This window comes from Aotus nancymaae, unplaced genomic scaffold (assembly GCF_030222135.1).
Source record: "Aotus nancymaae isolate 86718 unplaced genomic scaffold, 86718_ANA_hifiasm-v0.15.2.pri h1tg000010l, whole genome shotgun sequence".
Classification (NCBI taxonomy): domain Eukaryota; kingdom Metazoa; phylum Chordata; class Mammalia; order Primates; family Aotidae; genus Aotus; species Aotus nancymaae.
Genome location: NW_026988421.1, coordinates 65413502 through 65431231, shown reverse-complemented (window position 1 = coordinate 65431231; position 17730 = coordinate 65413502). Strand labels below are relative to the sequence as shown.

General features: G+C 52.7%; 1 protein-coding gene across 8 annotated transcripts; it reads right to left on the bottom strand.

The window, feature by feature from the left end:
* Positions 1-20: 20 nt before the first annotated feature.
* On the bottom strand, positions 21-15804 carry ZSWIM8 (zinc finger SWIM-type containing 8). 8 transcript variants are annotated; one of them, XM_012460182.2, is made up of 26 exons: positions 15314-15804; positions 12935-13088; positions 12591-12685; positions 12242-12414; positions 11957-12064; positions 11744-11825; positions 11489-11609; positions 10603-10804; positions 10280-10455; positions 8925-9918; positions 8066-8197; positions 7739-7918; positions 7453-7636; positions 7145-7243; positions 6137-6261; positions 4786-5026; positions 4529-4687; positions 4211-4439; positions 3746-4035; positions 3362-3585; positions 2324-2812; positions 1624-1807; positions 1344-1520; positions 1061-1180; positions 623-801; positions 21-498 (listed from the first exon to the last, which is right to left on the bottom strand). In XM_012460182.2, the coding sequence occupies exons 1-26, from the start codon at positions 15519-15521 to the stop codon at positions 295-297; spliced, it is 5529 nt and encodes a 1842-aa protein (XP_012315605.1). In that variant the 5' UTR covers positions 15522-15804; the 3' UTR covers positions 21-294. The 8 variants fall into 8 exon arrangements, with proteins under 8 accessions (XP_012315605.1, XP_012315607.1, XP_012315606.1 ...); XM_012460184.2 differs by having other exon boundaries at positions 1648-1807; XM_012460183.2 differs by having other exon boundaries at positions 7145-7228.
* Between the last annotated feature and the right edge of the window lie 1926 nt (positions 15805-17730).

Sequence of the window (17730 nt, the reverse complement as noted above, 5' to 3'; positions counted from 1 at the left end):
AGGGAAAGGCCCAGGTCAACTAGAGTAAAAAAGGAGTTTATATATTTATAAATGCCAAATAAATACCAGAGGCCACCCAACGCCCCCTCCCAGACAGGGCTGTCTCCCCTAGCCCTAGGCTTCTAGGGTCTGAGACATCTTGGCCCACAGCTACAGCCCAACAGCAGCTGTCAGTCTGGGCTACCAGGGAACTGAGTGAGGATGATCTGTCCAGCCAAGATTCATTCCCTCTGTGTGAGGGGCCCCCATAGCCACAGGCCTGCGTCCCTGTATAGGACCCTAGGGGTAAAAGACTCAGGGGGAGAAGGTGGCCATCTCTAGTGAGACCCGCTGCCACAGCTCCTTGGTCTGTTTGCTGCGCTTGAGGTTCTGCAGGATGTCGTTGAACTGCATCATGCCCATGGGCGTCAGGCAGAAGGCGCTGCGGGCGCTCCGGATCGCATTCACAAAGTCGTCGTAGTCCGCAGGGGTCAGGTGAATCAAGCGGTGGTGGATGTACTGGAGGAGGATGTGCGCAGGATGAGCCTTAGTACAAAGCACAGAACCAGGTCCTGCCTCCCTTCCCTCTGGTCCTAGACCACCCAGGAAGTGCTCTACCCTGCTGTATACTCTGGGTTGTCACCTGCATGTATGCCTGCTGGCAGCGTTGCACCAGTTGGTGGAAGGCCGGGGCACGCAGGTGGTTGTGGGCATGAGCGGGACTCAGCCGCTGCAGCGTCTCCATGACGATCTCCTGCAGCACAAACGGGCTCAGCACCCCCTTGGCTGCCCCCACACAGAACTGGTGCACGTAGTTCACTCCTGGGGGGCAGGGGGAGGGGCATGAGACGGGGGTGGCCACCTCTGCCCTAGGGACCCGACTTACATATCTCAGCTCTGGCCTGGCAGAGAGCCTCCCTCCACCCCAGGAGCTGAGGTAACCCTCTGCCCCCCCCGCGCACGCACACATACCCGACCAAGGCCTCAACTCTGAGCAAGAGCTAGGAAGGAGGTCTGGGATAAGGAAGGTAGGGAGAGCAGGTGGGGGGCGGGCAATGGTCCTAGGGAGGGGAGGTGTTACCCAGCTTTGCTGCCAGCCCCAGCAACCATTTGACATCATCAGTGTAGGGGGGGGAGCGGGAGAAGTTGTTGGGGTGATCGTTGTGTGCCCGGCGACCCAGCATCTCCAGTGCCAGCATTCCTGGGAGATAAGGGTGGGCACATGGTAGGGTGTATTCTCTTCACCCTTTACCCCAACCTGGCACCTGACCCCACAGTAAACAAATTAAGAGCTAGAGGAGGGGTCCTCTGAAGAGCCACTGCCACAACTGCAGGTAAGAGCACAGAAAGAGACCTCCTCTCACCGACACGGTAGGCAGCGTGCAGGTGGTGCAGGCTGTGGGGACTGACTGGCTGACTGTGCGTCTCCTCCTCGGGCGGTGGAAAACCTCCGCTCACCAGAGGGCTGGGCTGTGTGGTCAGGGCAGGCAGCGACGCACCCTGGATGGCCGGAAACGTGGATGCTGGATGGACACTGCTCACTAAGAGTGGGATGAGAGCCATGTGAGGAACTCGGAGCCCAAAAAGAGGCAGAGAAGAGTCCCTCCCTACCTCCCCTGCCCAGTGTGCCTCCCCTCCATTCACCTGTTCCCTGGCCCCACAACTCACAGGCCACACTTGTGGGCAGTGGAAGCCCTGGCTCTGTGTGGTAGGGATGTACTGTGATGGGTGCCATGGAAGGGACGGGGAAAGACACAGCAGTAGCAGCAAGTGAGGGAGGAGTCACTGAATAAGGGTACTGAGCCCCCAGGAATGCAGGATGCACACCCTAGGGGCAGGGAGAAGAACAGAGGGAAGATGCCAAGTTCCATTAGGATGTAGCTCTCCTCCTTCACCCCCACAAGCTGCTATCCTGACATTTATTTTTATTTATTCATTTATTTTGAGATGAGGTCTCGAGTGCAGTGGCACGACCTCAGCTCACTGCAACCTCCACCTTCCAGGTTCAACCAGTTCTGTCTCAGCCTCCCGAGTAGCTGGATTACAGGCGTGCACCCAGCTAATTTTTGGTATAGACCGGGTTTCACCATGTTAGCCAGGCTGGTCTCGAACTCCTGACCTTTAGTGATCCACTCACCTCAGCCTCCTGAAGTGCTGGGATTATAAGCATGAGCCACCGTGCCCAACTGTCATTTCTAGTTGGGCTGGGTCCCCCAGGTTCCCACCACCTCACCAGGACTCTTGGACAGCCCAATTATACTCCCAGAGTGCCCCACTCCAACCCCCTATGAATTCCCAGTATTATTCCCACATATCTCACCCCAGAGCAGAACACTGGTCTCACCTGTGGGTATGCAGAGCTGGGCACAGGGAAGACGGCAGGCCGGGGCATGTGAGGCATGGGGTGGGCGGGGTGAGCTGGGTGAGTAAGGTACTGAGGGCTACAGGGCAGGTGGGGCTGTAGAGCAGTGTACGGGTGCAGGCCAGGGGAGTGGCCATGCCCCAGTCCTGGACCCGGGTATAAACTGGACCCAACCGAGATGACGGGCACCACTGTGGCTGCTGCTGTCACCGCTGCCGCCGCCACTGTAACTGGTTCAGTCCCTGGGCCCCCTCTACCTTCAGTCAGACCCCGCCCAGCCTCCCCAGATGCCCTGATCCCACTGGCACTACAGCTTGTAGCCCCTTCACGGGCTGTGGATGAGCCACCTGCAGTTTGCTCATATAGCCAGAACCACTGGTGAGCAACCTCAAACAACACTTCAGGGTACACGCCCCCACCCTTAGCCGCCTCTTCCACTGCCATGCAGGCCTTCTCCAACATCAGGTTGTCCTAGAAGAGAGGGGCACAGAGTGTTAAGGGGAAAAGGCCCTTACCACATGGATGGTATCAGATGACATTCCAGTGTCTCCCTCAGAGCTGTCTCATTCCCAGGGAGGCATCAGATGTCAGTGTCAATGCTTAGAGTCCGTATCAGAGCAATGAGTGTTTCACAGACACTGAATAAATTCTGACCAAAATGAGTCAAGACCCAGGTTATAGTCCCAGTTTCAAACTAATTTAACAGGCCCCTCCCATTCAAGTCCTATATGTATGAGGCCTTCCCTAAGTTTTCTATCCTGAGTGATCACCTTGGTCCCTAAACTGTAGACCTGCATTTCCTTATCTATAAAACAGAGAAACCTAACCTTTGAGTTGTGAGCTAAAGGAAAGATTGGTGTGAAAGCACACATTAACATGTAAAATGTCACCATGAGAGGACAAATGATCATCTGCAAACTCCAGGAAATGGGAATCAAGAGCTGGGCCCTTAGCTTTCCCATGCCCAACCTCCCTGCCCAGATGCCCCAGAGGAGGTTCCCAGATTGCCCATAGAAATACCTGCTCCTTGCACTGCACCAGGGCCCGCTGGATCTCATTAGGGTTCAATGCATGGGCATGGGGCAGGCAGCTCAGGGCCAGCTCTGCTGCTGCCCTCACCATATTGGAGTCTCTTGCCCGTGATGCCCTGTCAGCCAAGGATGCAACTTCAGGGGGCGTCAGGTGCCCATCCCAGCATTCTACCAGTATAGTCAGGGCTGCGCTGCCTATCTCCATGGCCTGGCCTTAGGGAAAAGGAGAGAAGGGCAGAGTGGGGTTAGCATGGGCACCACTGGGGTGTGAGAATGATGTCTCTTTTATCAGATCGGTAATCCCACAAAGATAAGGCTCTTATCCCCACCAATTAATCCCCCTCCCATACCCAAGTCAGGTCACATGGTTTACCTGTAATCCAGGAAACGTGGGAAGAATAAGTACGTGAGAGCCAGTTGGGAGAAACAAAGTTGTGCAGGCCAAGGGCATAAAGCCCAATCTCGAAGGCGCAAAGGTGCAGGTTGCGGTGAGGACCCTGGTGGCCCCCTGAGGAAGATGGATGTGTGAAAATGGAAGTGCTGCTGTTGCCCCCTGCCTTGATCAGCACTGTCTTCGCCAGCTCGAAGTAGAAGTGTGCAGCTGCCTCTGATGGCTGATTGGGTACATGGGGGGCATGACTCTCGGGGCGGCGGCCCTTGTACCTGAAGGGGCAATGGGGTAGGGACGGGGGTTGGGGTTTCTTTGAAATGGGTGTTCAGGTAGATTGGGAAGGACCAGGGAAAGTGAGGATGCTGGGGAACAATGGTTGGATTGCACTAGGGATGTGGCTCTGAGGGTAGGCCAGATCAGGGAAGATGGGAAGTTCTTCCCACTGACCTGCCAACTTCAACGGTCTTTGCCCGGGCTCCTCCACTGGCACTGGCCCGACGACTTCCACTGGAGGATGAGGAGCCCAGGGAGTCCGAAGAAGAGCTGCTAATGCTGTCACTGTCCTGTCCTCGACCCCAGGAGGTGGGGGCCCAGCCCCCTCGAAGTGGTCTCCGGCTTAAGGTTGGGGAGCTATCCGATGTTGTTTCAGGGGCACTGCTGTCAATGCTGGCCATGCCTAACCGCCCCCCGCAAGACAAATCAGTCTCAGAAGTCAGAGGTCCCAGGATTATCCTTCCCTCTATGCTAGCCCACAGGCTGTCCTACCTGTGTGCTTCTTCTTAGGCCGTCCTGGGGAGCCCCATCCCCGTCCATTATAGCCTCCACGACTGCCAAGTGCCAAGCGGCTTGGAACCTTCCCCTCTGGCCTTGGGGTCAAAGCTGCCTCAGATGGAAGACCCTCACAGGGGGAATGTGGGGAACTCTCTAGGTGAGGAAAACAGGACGTTGGGATGAGCCCAGGAAAGGAGACCCCAACATAGCTCCACACCATTCATCCCCCCTGCCCAGTGCCCCCACCTCACCAGGCACATTCTTCTCTGTGAAGCCCTCAGTGGGGTCTGGCCCAGCCCCTGCCACACTCCCTGGCTGAGCAGGCCCTGCAGAGCCTGAGGTCAGTGGCTGCAGGGCCCCTGGGGCAGATGGGCCCCCGTGCTTTGAAGGAGACCTCTGGCTGGCTGTGGCTGGGCGGCTAGATGAGTAGAAAGAACTCAGCGTCTGTGGCTTATGTGTCTGGCTCTCTCGGTCCAAGAGTTTGTCTAAGATCTGGAAGACAGAAGCAATGACCTCCAGAGAAGCAGTGACAGGATACCCTTTATCTCCTGACTTCTATTACCTTCCTTTCTCCTTGAAAGAGCCAATTGCTATGTCCTCAGGGAGCCTTCCCCAGTTACAACTACAGGATGACCTTCTGGCTTACATGTGTTTTGTTCGTAACTTATTCAACCCCAACATATCTCGGTATCCTCCATAACACCACAAGGCGGAATATTCTGATAGTCAATAAATACTGAAATAAGCAAATAAATGACTTTATGCTCTCTGCTTGTCTTCTTCCACCCCATGCCCAAACACTCCTATAAGAACCATTGGTCTTCTCTTATTCTTTATGAGATGTCCCCAAGATTTCCTACTTACCTCCTATGGCCAGAACAGCACTTTTCTTTTTTTCTTCTTCTTCTTTTTTTTTTTTTTAAGAGACAGGGTCTCGCTCTGTTGCCCAGGCTGGAGTGCAGTGGTATGATTATAGCTCACTGTAGCCTCAAACTCCTGGGCTCAAGCAATCCTCCCACCTCAGCCTCCCGAGTAGCTGGGACTACAGGCGAGCGCCACCATGCCCAGCTAATTTTCTAATTTTTTGTAGAGACAGGGTCTCACTATGTTGGCCAGGTTGGTCTCAAACGATCCTCCCGCCTCTGCTTCCCAAAGTGCTGAGATTACAGGCATGAGCCACTGCACCCAGCCCAAAATAGCACTTTTCTCATTGTACTGGAAACTCCCTGAGAAAGGTAGTAAAATATGCTCTCTTTCTCTGCCTGTCAAAGGCCCAGTACCTCAATCCCTTACTTTTTTTTTTGAGACGGGGTCTCGCTTAGTGGCCCAGGCTGGAGCACAGTGGCACGAACCCGGCTCATTGCAACCTCTGCCTATTAAGTTTAAGCAATCCTCCCACCTCAGCCTCCCAAGTAGCTGGGACTGCAGGCACGTACCACCACGCCCAGCTGCTAATTTTTGGTATCTTTTGGTAGAGACAGGGTTTCGCCATGTTGCCCAGGCTTGTCTCAAACTCCTGGGCTCAGGTGATCCACCCGCCTCGGCCTCCCAAAGTGCTGGGATTACAGATGTAAGCCACCGCGCCTGGCCCCAGTCTCTTACCTTCTTAAGCTTGGCCTGGTCGTCCTTGTAAGTGATCATTAGTGCTAATGCCAGATCACCCTTCTCCCGACGTGTGCCTTCACATAGGAGGGGATGTTCTGCCTCGCTCACTGTTGTTTTCATGCCTGTGAGTAAGAAGGCCTTATGGGGATTAAGAGTAGTCATAATTCCCAAGACAGCAAAGGCAAGAGGGCCAGGGTTCCCTAGCCATCAGCATATGAGGTAAGGGGTTCCCTTAGTCCAACCCACATCACCTATAGAAGTCCTCGTTGACTATTACATCCAGCCTAAGCTCTGGTGTACTTTTCAAAACCTTCATAACCGGGTCCAATCTGATTACCCAGCAGGTACTTACCACTTTAGGGAAGCTGGGCTCCTCACTCTCATGAAAATTTGATTGCATTGTGTGTTTACTCATGGTGTTCCCTGGTCTAGGACCTACTGGCCTTTTAACCCACAGTCCATATTCTACCACTTCCCTCTGCCCTTTCCCTAGATTTTTGTTTTGCTGCCCTGACAATACACAACACCCATAGCACACAATTTTTTTTTTTTTTTTTTGAGACAAGGTTTCACTCTTGCCTGGGCTGGAGGGCAATCACGGTTCATTGCAGCCTCAATCTCCAAGCTGAAGCAATCCTCCCACTTCAGCCTCCGGAGTAGCTGGCAGCACAGGCGTGTGCCTCCACACCTGGGTACTTATTTTATTTTTAGTAGAGATGAGGTCTTGCTATGTTGCCCAGGCTGGTCTTGATCTCCTGAGCTCAAATGATCCTCCTGCTTCAGCCTCCCAAAGTGCTAGGATTACAAGCATGAGCCACCATGCCCAGCCATATAGCACACATTTTTGCCCGGAATTCCTATCTTAGAGGCACTAGTTAGCTCACACATGTCATCTTGACTTTCCCATTACCATACAGCCCTTCAGAACAAGGGACAGGTTTCATGTCCTTCAAGACCTGAACCAGGCTTAGCTCATGGATGTGCTCAAGACATTGACAGACTCACCCAAGGCAGCAACTGCTGCTTCAAATCCCAGCTCCTCATCCCCAGGTGTCTCACTGTTCCAGTTGCGACTTGGGGGCCGGGAACCTGTAGGAGAAACCACTGTATAAAAGTTGGGGTAAGTCAGGCAGACAGAAGTATCACACATGGGAAAAAATGCAAGGGAACCCAAGACCCTCATCATCACAGACCTACCCATGAAGCTGCCTGATGGGTCCTGAAGGGATTCAGAACCTTGGGGCTCTTGGTTTTTCTTAAAGAAAGGTACCCCTACCCCAGTTCCCCACTTACTATAGGGTCAGGCACCATACCTGGAGCACAGAGAACGTCAAAGATGAAACTGGCCAACATGAGAGGCAACACAGGTCGATAGTCACAGAGTGTCCCCTCCCGAAGCTCCTCTGCCCGGCACCGCATGGTACTCATCTCGCTTGGACCCAGAGGGATCTTCTTGAGCAAGGCAGCCACCTCAGACTCCTGGTATGCCAGCTTCACCTGAGGGCACAGGAAGGAGCTCAGACCTCCAGTGCCTCAATAGAGATCAAGGTGCAAGCCTCTAAAGAGACTGAAGTATAATGCTGAGATGAAGCCTCTGACCTCCAAGGCCTTGGTAGAAGCTGGAGGCCTCTGTAGCTCCAAGGCAAACATGCCAACTCGGAAGGCCAGGTTGTGGTGCTCTGGACGCTCACTTAACACTGTCAACAGGAAGGCCGCCTTGCTCAGGGTGTTGGTAGCCACCCAGGTCTGACGGCTTGTGGACACCTTGTTCTTCTTGCCCTAGAGAGGGAAGAAGCATAGGAGACAGGCAGATGATTCTGACTTACTTTGGTGGAGGTAGAAGGAGGCTCTTACTTGGGGTGGGGCATGGGAGCAGGTTGGGGGTAAACAGGGGAGGGGAAGATAGAGGAAGGAGGTCTCTCTCACCTTGGCAGGGGGCGGCTCTACCTTGAGGTCGGGTGGGTTGGCTAGTAGATCCTGGGCAAGCTCCACAGTGAGGCGGGAGGCCTCACTGCTATAGCCATGTGCATGCAGGGCTTCAGCACAGGCAAACAGTACCTGGAGAGAGGACATGGGACGAGACAGGTTGAAGTCTCCAGGGGCAGGATATCATGCTCACTCATGCAGCCAACATTCCTTGAGCACTTGCTATATCCCAGGCCCTATGCTGCTCCACAAGAGCTCTGTTCGGTTAGAAACACAGACATATAAACACACATGCCACCATGATGCCAGCTATTATGGGGAAAGGTCAAGGGGAAGTGGGTGGGATATCTTGAGGCACAGGGACAGTATCAGAGACTCCCTAGAGGAAGTGATCTTTAAGATCCCTGAGACCTGAAGGAGGAACATGGGCTAACAGGGAAAAACATTCCAGGCAGAAAGGCTAAACTGTCCAAAATCCTGTAGGCGAGAGAGCATGGCAGATACAGGAGTGGTTCAGCTAATTGGAGTGCGAGGAACAGAGCAGCCAAGTGAGGCTGGTAAAGCAGGCAAAGACCAGATCAAGTGTAGCCTCATAGGTCATGCCAAGGACTTTCATTTTATCCTAAGGGCAATAGGAACCCACTGAAGGGTTTTAAGCAGCACAGTGACACCATCGCCTTTCAGGAAAATCATGTGGAAGCAGTTAAGAGAGTGGACTGAAAATAGGGAGGCCAATTGGGTACCTGCAACAGGATTCTCACAGTCCTGCTAATGGTCCCGACACTCCCAACTAGAGCTAGATGGCCCCTCCCAGCTGTGGCTAAGAAGCACCCAGCCTTCCCTCCTTCCATCCCCTCACCTCCATGCGGCTCTCCTGTTCCAGTGGCTTCAGCCCAGCAAACAGGTCGTGCTCCTCCCCAGCCCCGCCCTCGGCTTTCTCTTCCTCGCCCCCAGCCCCATCCTGGGCATTCAGATAGTATGCCTGGTAGTCATCATCCTCCTCTCCAACTGCAGGGGCTGCCTCTTTGGCTTTGGGGAGCCCACTGCCACTCTCATCTGTAGAAGGGAGGTCGTCCCGGGTACAGATTTCCCCAGGCAGTAGGCCAGGGGGGCCGGCAGAGACTGTGGGAGGCTCAGGCCCTTCTGAGAAGTACACACCACCATCTTCTTCGTAAGTATCTGGGGGCTCAGGAAGGAAAGTAGAAGGGCCTCGGGAGCCACCGTGGGGAGGACAGGGTGGGGGACTCTCAGGGAATCCCCCAAAGGTGCTGGCCTCTGCGCCCAGGGCCAGGCTGCTGTCATCCAGGCTCATCTCAGCCAGGTCTGGCTCCAGGGAGCTGTCTTCGCTGCTCAGCCGTCGCTTGCTCCCACCACCTGCTGAGCCCTTGCTCCCACTGCCAGCCCCACCCAGTGCTTTGGCTTTGCCCCCACCCGGACCCATCTTATGCAGAGCTTTATCTCCCCCTTCAGCTGAGAGGCGGCGGGGACCCCGCTGTGATGAGGGGACCCCATCACCCAAGCCCTTGCGCTTGGTCCCAGGCTCCTTGGGCCGCACAGCTGGCTCAGCAGGAAGGGGTCGGGGCCGGTCCCGGGATTCCTCCAGGCCCCCAGAGCGGGAGACACCTGGCCGAGAGGGCAGGGCCCGGGCCCAGCACAGTGCCAGCTTCCTGTCAGTGCCACTGTAGGTGACACCGGGAAGTGGGTAGGCCTCTTCCCAGTTGAAGTAGCAGGCCTCCACCGCTGGCCGGAAGCCAGGGAAGAGCCGCTCCAGCGTCTTCTTGTGTTGGCCCCGCTTGACATTCTCAATCACCTTCAGCTGCCACTGCCGCAGCTGCGCACATAGTTCCCGGCGCCTGTGGGAACAAAGGGCGGGAGGCTGCTGGGGGGTTAATGGGAAAGGATGGGCATGGGGTAGGCGTACACCCCAAAGAGGTGTACAAAGAAAGGACACGGGAAATTACTTCTTAAGCCAGCCCCATAGGTATCACTGAAACACCCGCCAGGGAATTTTGAAAACTGGGTGTTATTTAGGGAGGGAAGGATGAAAGCCTCTCAGAAAAGGACTCATAAATCACTGGTAACATTAGTACTCAGCACCTCCCGTTTCCCAAGGACTAAAATCATAGTACGTCCCTGCAAACAAGGAGATGAAGGTTCAGTCTGTCCTGAACTGGCCCAGGCTCAGTTCTGCGGTGAGGTTCAGGGGAGACTCACCGCTGAGGGCTGAGTGCAGGGTCCAGCACAGCCAGCCTCCACAGTGTGACCATCTCGTCACACATACTGGCACAGGCATGGGCTGCCACCTCTGACTGCCCGTTGCTACGACCCGTGTGCCCACTGGCACTGCTGTGTGAGGCTGAGGTGCGCACGCTATACCACCAACCTGTTATCTGGAGACAAAGAAGGCTGTGAGCTGCACCTGAGAGCTCAGAGAAAAATAGAGTATCCCTCCCAGAGTCCCTTTCAGCAAGAGAAGGATGAGGCGAGGGGAGGGAGAGAATGAGCCACTACAGGGCTCCCCAACACTGGGCAATTACCTGCTCATAGGTGAGGCACTGGTCAGTGAGAATTTCCAACAAGGGGGCAGCATTGCTGTCCCTTCGCTTGAACATCTCCCGAACGATGCTCAGCAGGTTCCAGACACCCTCTGGTTCACGGCCCCTCAGAGGGCGCAGCAGACATGCCCATTCAGCAGCGGCCGGCGGCTCCGTGGAAGACAGATACATGGAGTTCACATCACTGTAAAAGCAGGGGAACAGAAAACCATGATGCTAAGATGGGGCTGAATGAAAAGGGCTTCTAGCCCCAAAATACAGAAGATAGAGTGAAAAGGACATCTGTTACAAAAATTATATATATATTTTTTGAGACAGAGTCTCGCTCTGTCACCCAGGCTGGAGTGCAATGGCACAATCTCAGCTCACTGCAACCTCTGCCTTCCAGGTTCAAGCAATTCTCCTGCCTCAGCCTCCTGAGTAGCTGGGATTACAGACACGTGCTACCACGCCTGGCTAATTTTTTGTATTTTTAGTAGAGACAAGGTTTCACCATGTTGGCCAGGCTAGTCTCAAACTCCTGACCTCAGGTGACCCACCCGCCACAGCCTCCCAAAGTTCTGGGATTACAGGTGTGAGCCACTGCCCTCAGCTATAAAAATTCTTAATTTTTCTCTGCCTCCATTTTCTGATCTATAAAGGAAGAAAAAGAACTCTTGCTCTACCTAGGTAAGAGCAGACCACTCTGTGATTGTACAAGTTCATCATCACCCACTGATTCATTAGTGACAACTGTGTGCCAGGCACTATGCCAGTTCAGGGAATAAAAGGTGGGAGTCAAAGGCATGAATAGAAGAAAGGATCTGTCATCAGCCTGAGGGACGCTCCCCCTCCACCACAGACACAGGTATGCAGAAATCTGACGTACCTGAAGACCACAGGGGAAGGACCACAGAACTTGTGTAGGGTCTTCTTGATGTTGTCAGTGAGTGTCGATTCATCCAGATACCAAGTACTCTGGTCTGACGCCGAGGGCCCTGCTGTGGGGTCTGAGGATAACAGGCAGTCAGTCATCTAGAGATAGGGGCCTGGATTCGCCTGACAATAGCAAGCTTTGAGTAAGTGGCGCTCTGCACTACAAGCTTGCGTTCTTCCTACTGCCCATCTTTCTCACCGCACTCACCTGGAGCTCCACACACTGTATTGATGGCTGTTGACTGGGAAGACAGGAGTTCGTCCAGGAGACGCTGAGCTGTGGGGAGGATCTGAGGGAGAAAGAGACAAAGGCAAACAGAACACAGCATAGGTGAACCCATGGAGGCCTGGGCCTAACAGAAAGGCTGCTATGCAGCCTGGCCAAGAGCTAATTACAGGAGGGTGTGCCGACCTCACCCACCTGCTGAGGGAGTTCACTAATGAGGTACTGAGCAAACTTCTGCAGCTGGTCCCTCTGTAGCCGGGACAGGGACTCTGAGACTGGGGCTCGAAGGCAGACTGCAGAAGCCTGAAGGGGACACAGAGGAAAATGGAACAATCTTGAGAACAGGAGAGCTGGTGCTGGAGCTGGGGACAGAAAGGCAGAGTAGGGGAGGCGAGGGGGCTCACATTGTAGCCAGGCATGCAGCAGAGAAGGGGGGGATGGAGCGTAGGATAGGGCCGGGATAAATTGGGAGGGCCTCACGTTGTGGATGCGGAAGAGACAGAGTGCCACGACATGGGTGCACCATTTGGCCCCAGCCCCACAGGTACAGCTGCAGGAAGTGACCCGGCAGCGGTCAAACATCACAGCCACATTGTAAGCCCCTTTGGGAGGGACCATCTGAGGTGGCACCACTGTAGCACTCAGGTGGAATCCTGGGGAGAAACGGGGGCTTGGTCAGGGAGAGCTGTTGAGACCTGGGTCTCTGCCCTTGACCCTGGCCCTGCAGTTATTCAGACAACATGCTCCAGCTTCTTGCAGTGTGTCCTTAATTCACAACCCAGGGGATGAGAGGAGCAGGGTGTGCCACATGGCATGATGGGTCACTCACCTATCTGCAATGGGTCCTTCACAGCCCTCATGCGGAAGAGCTGATCCCCTCTCTGAAACTCATCCGCACTGCCATTGGCCAGGCATGAATACAGCCTGGGGGTGAATAAGAGGACATAGCCACAACTCAGCAAATAACCTTTGGCAGACCCTGTCGGAGACCACAATGCCCTGTGCACTCTCCCCAGCCTCACTCCTTCTCAGAGGGAAAATCCCAAGCAATCCCTCCCTTGTCTTCCTCTCACCACTGCCCCAAATACAATGTCTTCTTTGTTCTACGGGAAACCCAGCAGACAGTGTGGAGTATTAGGACCCCACTCCCCACCATCAGTTCTTTAGCCTCACCGAATGTCCTCTTCATTCTCAGGAAAGCTCCAAAAAGCAATTCGGAGCTGTAGCTGCTCAGGCACCGGTGGGTAAACTTTCTCCACCACTTCAAATGGGATGTGAAATGCCACCTGCTTTGCTGACAGCTCCACCAATGGGATCACCAGTCCATCTTTGCAAACAATGGTTGGGATCAAGGGAAAGAGAATAGGAAATGAAAAGGGCCATGGTTTCTTGGCACTCATGCCAGTGCCACATCCTGGGCCTCACCTTTACTATGCAAGAAAGAGGAGACCTGGATGAAGGTCCTAGGGACCCCCCTATCAGGATACACTAACCTCCATATGAGAAAGGGGAGCTGGACAATCCCCAGACCACAGCTGGCTACACCTAAGGTCTAGAACAGAAGCTACGAGAGATATCCTAAGAAACTCCTAGCCAGAGAGGTGCGTTCCAAGACCCTAGCAAGTAACCCTGTCCACATGGCTCAGCACCAAATTTTCCATATTCCACGAGCATTTTAAATTCAAATTACATGATTAATGTCTCTCCTCTGGCATTCTTGCTTCTGACTGCTTTTTTTTTTTAAATCCCTTTTACTCTGGATGACTCTAGGTCCCTAGCTAAGGAGGAAAGATAAGCCAGAGTCCAGAAGGAACCTGAAGAAACATGAGAAGCCAGACCCCTTTTGGCACACCTAAATGACGACTTTCCACACTGGAAACCATCATGGGGAGAGAGTTATCCCAGGGGACCTAGCTGCTGCTGCAACTGGAATCACTGGACTAAGATGGAATTACCAGTCAAGGTTTTCCACAGTGTTTTAATCAAAAAGCAGTGATAACATGACAAACTGTACATCTCACAAAATTGCCAGTCACAATAATAGATCATGAAATAATAGAATGAAAAAGAATTTTTTTTAAAAAAAGTTAATCCCTTTATTTTTAGATTTTTATTTTTTTATTTTGAGATGAAGTCTCACTCTGTCACTCAGGCTGGAGTACACTGGTGCCATCTCAGCTCACCACAACCTCCACCACCCGGGTTCAAGCTTTCCTCCCACCTCAGCTTCCCGAGTAGCTGAGATTACAAGCATGTGCCACCACACCCAGCGATTTTTTTTGTATTTTTAGTAGAGACAGGGTTTCACCATGTTGGCCAAGCTGGTCTCGAACTCCTGACCACAAGTGATCCACCTGTCTCAGCCTCACAAAGTACTGGGATTACAGGCGCAAGCCACTGTACCCAGCCCTTTATTTTATGAATGACTAAAGTGGGGGGTTTGGGGGAATACGGCATGTTTTCCCAGATTTTAACCTGACCAGGAAAATAATACCAATATATTAAAAATCCTCCTCACCATGACTTGTTACTTCCCTCAAAGTGTGGGGGCACTAAGCCTCAAGACTTATATATTCAAATATGAAAGAAGCCGAAAGGCCACATAAGACCCACAGTAAAACTGCCTATGATCTGTGTGTGTGTGTGTGTGTGTGTGTACACAGAACATACGTCCTCTTCAACTGAAGCTGAATGCCACCCCTCCACCACTTGTAAAAAGTGATACAAGTAAATTTCTCTCTGTCCCAAAGGAGTACCAGAAATCTCCGCAAGCCAGTTTGGAAAACAGGACTCTTGGAAAGGCCTGAGTAGAATCACACAATTTAAACTCCTCAACTGCTGAAAAAAGCCACCTTCCACTGAGGACCAGGACAAAAACTGTGCCATGAGGAAGGCACAGGCAAGTCCCAGCCTTGGCTTCTGACAGATGTTTGACATGGCCAGAAGCAAAGCCTAAACCTATGAACTATGGAATCTCTGGCAGGCAGGCCAGCTCACCTCTACTTTCCACTGGGTGGGATCCCATCTTAATGCTTCTGGGATCAGAGATCATCACCCCAAAGCAAGAAGCTCCCAATGCATTTTGCAATGCGGTGGCGCGCCACAAGTGGTCACTTATTCACAATCAGCCCCCTACCCACATTCTCTTCTATTTTCCGGTATGCCTCAGACTGAACTCAGTTAAGTATTCCCAAGTCAAAGATGGAATTCTCCCTTATCCCATCTCTAAGGCAAAGGAGCGACGGAAGATTTAGTTTCTGTCCAACACAGGATCTCCCTGCCACAGCGTGCGCGCGCTCGCACGCGCGCGCAAACATACACACACGTGTGGAGAAGCCAGCCCACCCCAAGAAGGCCGGAAAAGCGAGTCCTGAAGTCTGTTCTAAGCTTGGAACAGCTTCCAGTCGGGGACAGCTCCCGGCTGGGGACAGCTCCCCGCTCCTCCCCTGGTTGAAGACAGCTCTCGGTCGGGGACAGCTCCTGGTCCCGGACAGCTCCAGAGCGAGGCCCAAGCAGGGCCTGCTGCTCCTCTTCCCCCCATCTCACTCTCACCTCTCATTCTGGTACCGCCACTGCCACCTCCGCCACCGCCGCCAGTGGGGGAATTGGGCCCCGCTGACTGTTTGCGCCATCCCCGCCAGTTCTGGCAGAGGCTCTCGGCCTCGGAGATGAAGGAACAGAGCGAATCCTCCTCAAAACGGTCTGAATCCTCGAATGAGAAGCGCTCTCCGTCCTCCCACTCCGCGAACATCAGCTCCATGGGGCCCGCACCCCCCGGGGCCGGGTCCCCCCCCGCGGATCCGGGGCCTCGGCCGCCGGCCGGGGGTTGAGGGGAGGCCCGGGGCCTGAGGGGCGAGCCGGGGCTGGGGGTGGCCGGGGCGCTCAGGGCGGCCGTGCCGGGCGAAAATCTCAGGCCTGGAAAAGAGACGGGAACGAGCCTCGCCCAAAAGCGAGGTGCAAGCGGTGATCTTGGCCAGTCTCCGAGACTTACGGCCGGGACGAAGCGCTCGGTGGCTGGGGCCTCTAGGCGGCTGCGGAGCCGCCTCCCCCATCAGCTGATCTGGACTTCCGGCCGCGCGGGCCACCACCACTTCCGCCCTCGCGCGCTCGGGATCCGGATCGGGTACGGGCGGATGTAGGGGACATGGTTATTTAATTGCTGTATTTGTCTGTTTTTTTTCTCAGGCCCACCTTCAGATACCATAAGGGCAAGCCAACTCCCAATATTATACGAAACAACTACAGATCCCAGCAATAACTCGGAGTCCATAATGTCCCTTAGGAATAAACAGCCGCCATGCATGTTGGGAATTGTAGGCTGTCAGGACCGCACAGGAACTATTGGATGGAGTTATTGTCTTAACTCTGGATAGGCCCCAGGGCAGCACCACCTTCTGGGAATCGTAGTCCAGAAGTCTGCAATACAGCCGACCTTTTTTATAGGGTCTAATTGGGGAAACATCAGGAAATTCGCATTCGATTTCAGGAAATGGTTGTACTGTTTGTTCATACGGCCTTTGGGTCTAGGAATTCTTAACATTTTTTTTGTGCCATGGACCTTTTAGCAGTCTAGGTAGGTTTCTGGACTCTCAGATTGTTTACAAATGCACAAAATACCAAGAATTACAAAAAACCAGTTATGTTGAAATACAATTATCAAAATATTAATAAATCTATAATAATAATGCTCCTTCAGTTATACATTGAATGACAAAATTTAGGAGGAAGTGTAGTAACTATCATAATTTTGAAGCTAGTGATAAGTATAAATGATTTTTGAGATATTTATAACCAACTGTAATGATATGAAAATACCGTGATTTCATATAGGTTTTGGTAATGTTACTGTGGTTTGTTTCCCATAGCCCTGACTGAAACGCTAAATTTCTGTTGTAGTTAAAAATATAAATTTCCCCCCAAGTTCACAGACGTCTTAACTCGAGTCTACTGGCCTAGGTTAAGAACTCCTAAGCCTAGTCCAAAGTGCCTAGGCACTGAGCTTCTTCCTATAGCTTAAAGGCTCATCCTGTAGAACTGGGGAGTTGCCCCAGGATATGAACAGCGTGGGAAGAGACAGCTGTCAGTGGGTCAGGGAGGCAAGACCCCTTCCTACCTTAATAATTATCCCATTGGTGCATTAAAAGCACCAATGATGTTTGTCCCACATTTAACACTGTAAAGTACGTTAAAACACTAACTCAATTATTCCTGAAAGGACAGAGTATACATAAAATGCTATGCAATTTTTCCTAATATCAGGGGAATCACATAAGTGGATGCCTTCAGCAACCAAACAGATAACTTGAGAGAAATAAACAGGTTATAAACAAGGCAATTGTTAATTCTGTCTCACCATTTTGGAAAGTCCAGTGGTGAGGTCACTGGAGAATGCAAACAAATGATAATCAGCTCTACCTAACTGCCAGGTGGAAATAATAAGGCTGCAAGAGCTTTTAATTTTATTTAAAAACAAAAACAAAGACAAAACAAAAAAAAACAAGTGAGGCCAGTCATGGTGGCTCACACCTGTAATCCCATCACTTTAGGAGGCCAGGAGTTGGAGACCAGTCTGGCCAACATGGTGAAACCCCGTTTCTACTAAAAATACAAAAACCAGCCAGGTGTGGTGGCAGGCGCCTATAATCCCAGCTACTTGGGAGGCTGAGGCAGGGGAATCCTTGAACCTGGGAGGCAGAGGTTGCAGTAAGCCAAGATCCTGCCACTGTACTCCAATGCTCCAGCCTAGGCAACAGAGTGAGACTCTGTCTTCAAAAAAACAAAAACAAACAAACAAACAAAAACAAGTGGCTAGGCACAGTGGCGCATGCCTGTAATTCCAGCACTTTTGGGAGGCCAAGGCGGGCGGATCACTTGAGGTCAGGAGTTTGAGACCAGCCTGGCCAACGAAACCCCATCTCTACTAAAAATACAAAAATTAGCCAGGCATGATGGTGGGTGCCTGTAATCCC

Coding starts and splice junctions, on each gene's coding strand:
- ZSWIM8 (XM_012460177.2), bottom strand. CDS start 15,521: ATGGAGCTGATGTTCGCGGAGTGGGAGGACGGAGAGCGCTTCTCATTC. Junction 7,244..7,452: donor TGACGTTCTCTGTGCTCCAG/GTATGGTGCCTG, acceptor ACTTTTATACAG/TGGTTTCTCCTACAGGTTCC. Junction 499..622: donor GCCAGCAGGCATACATGCAG/GTGACAACCCAG, acceptor ATCCTCCTCCAG/TACATCCACCACCGCTTGAT.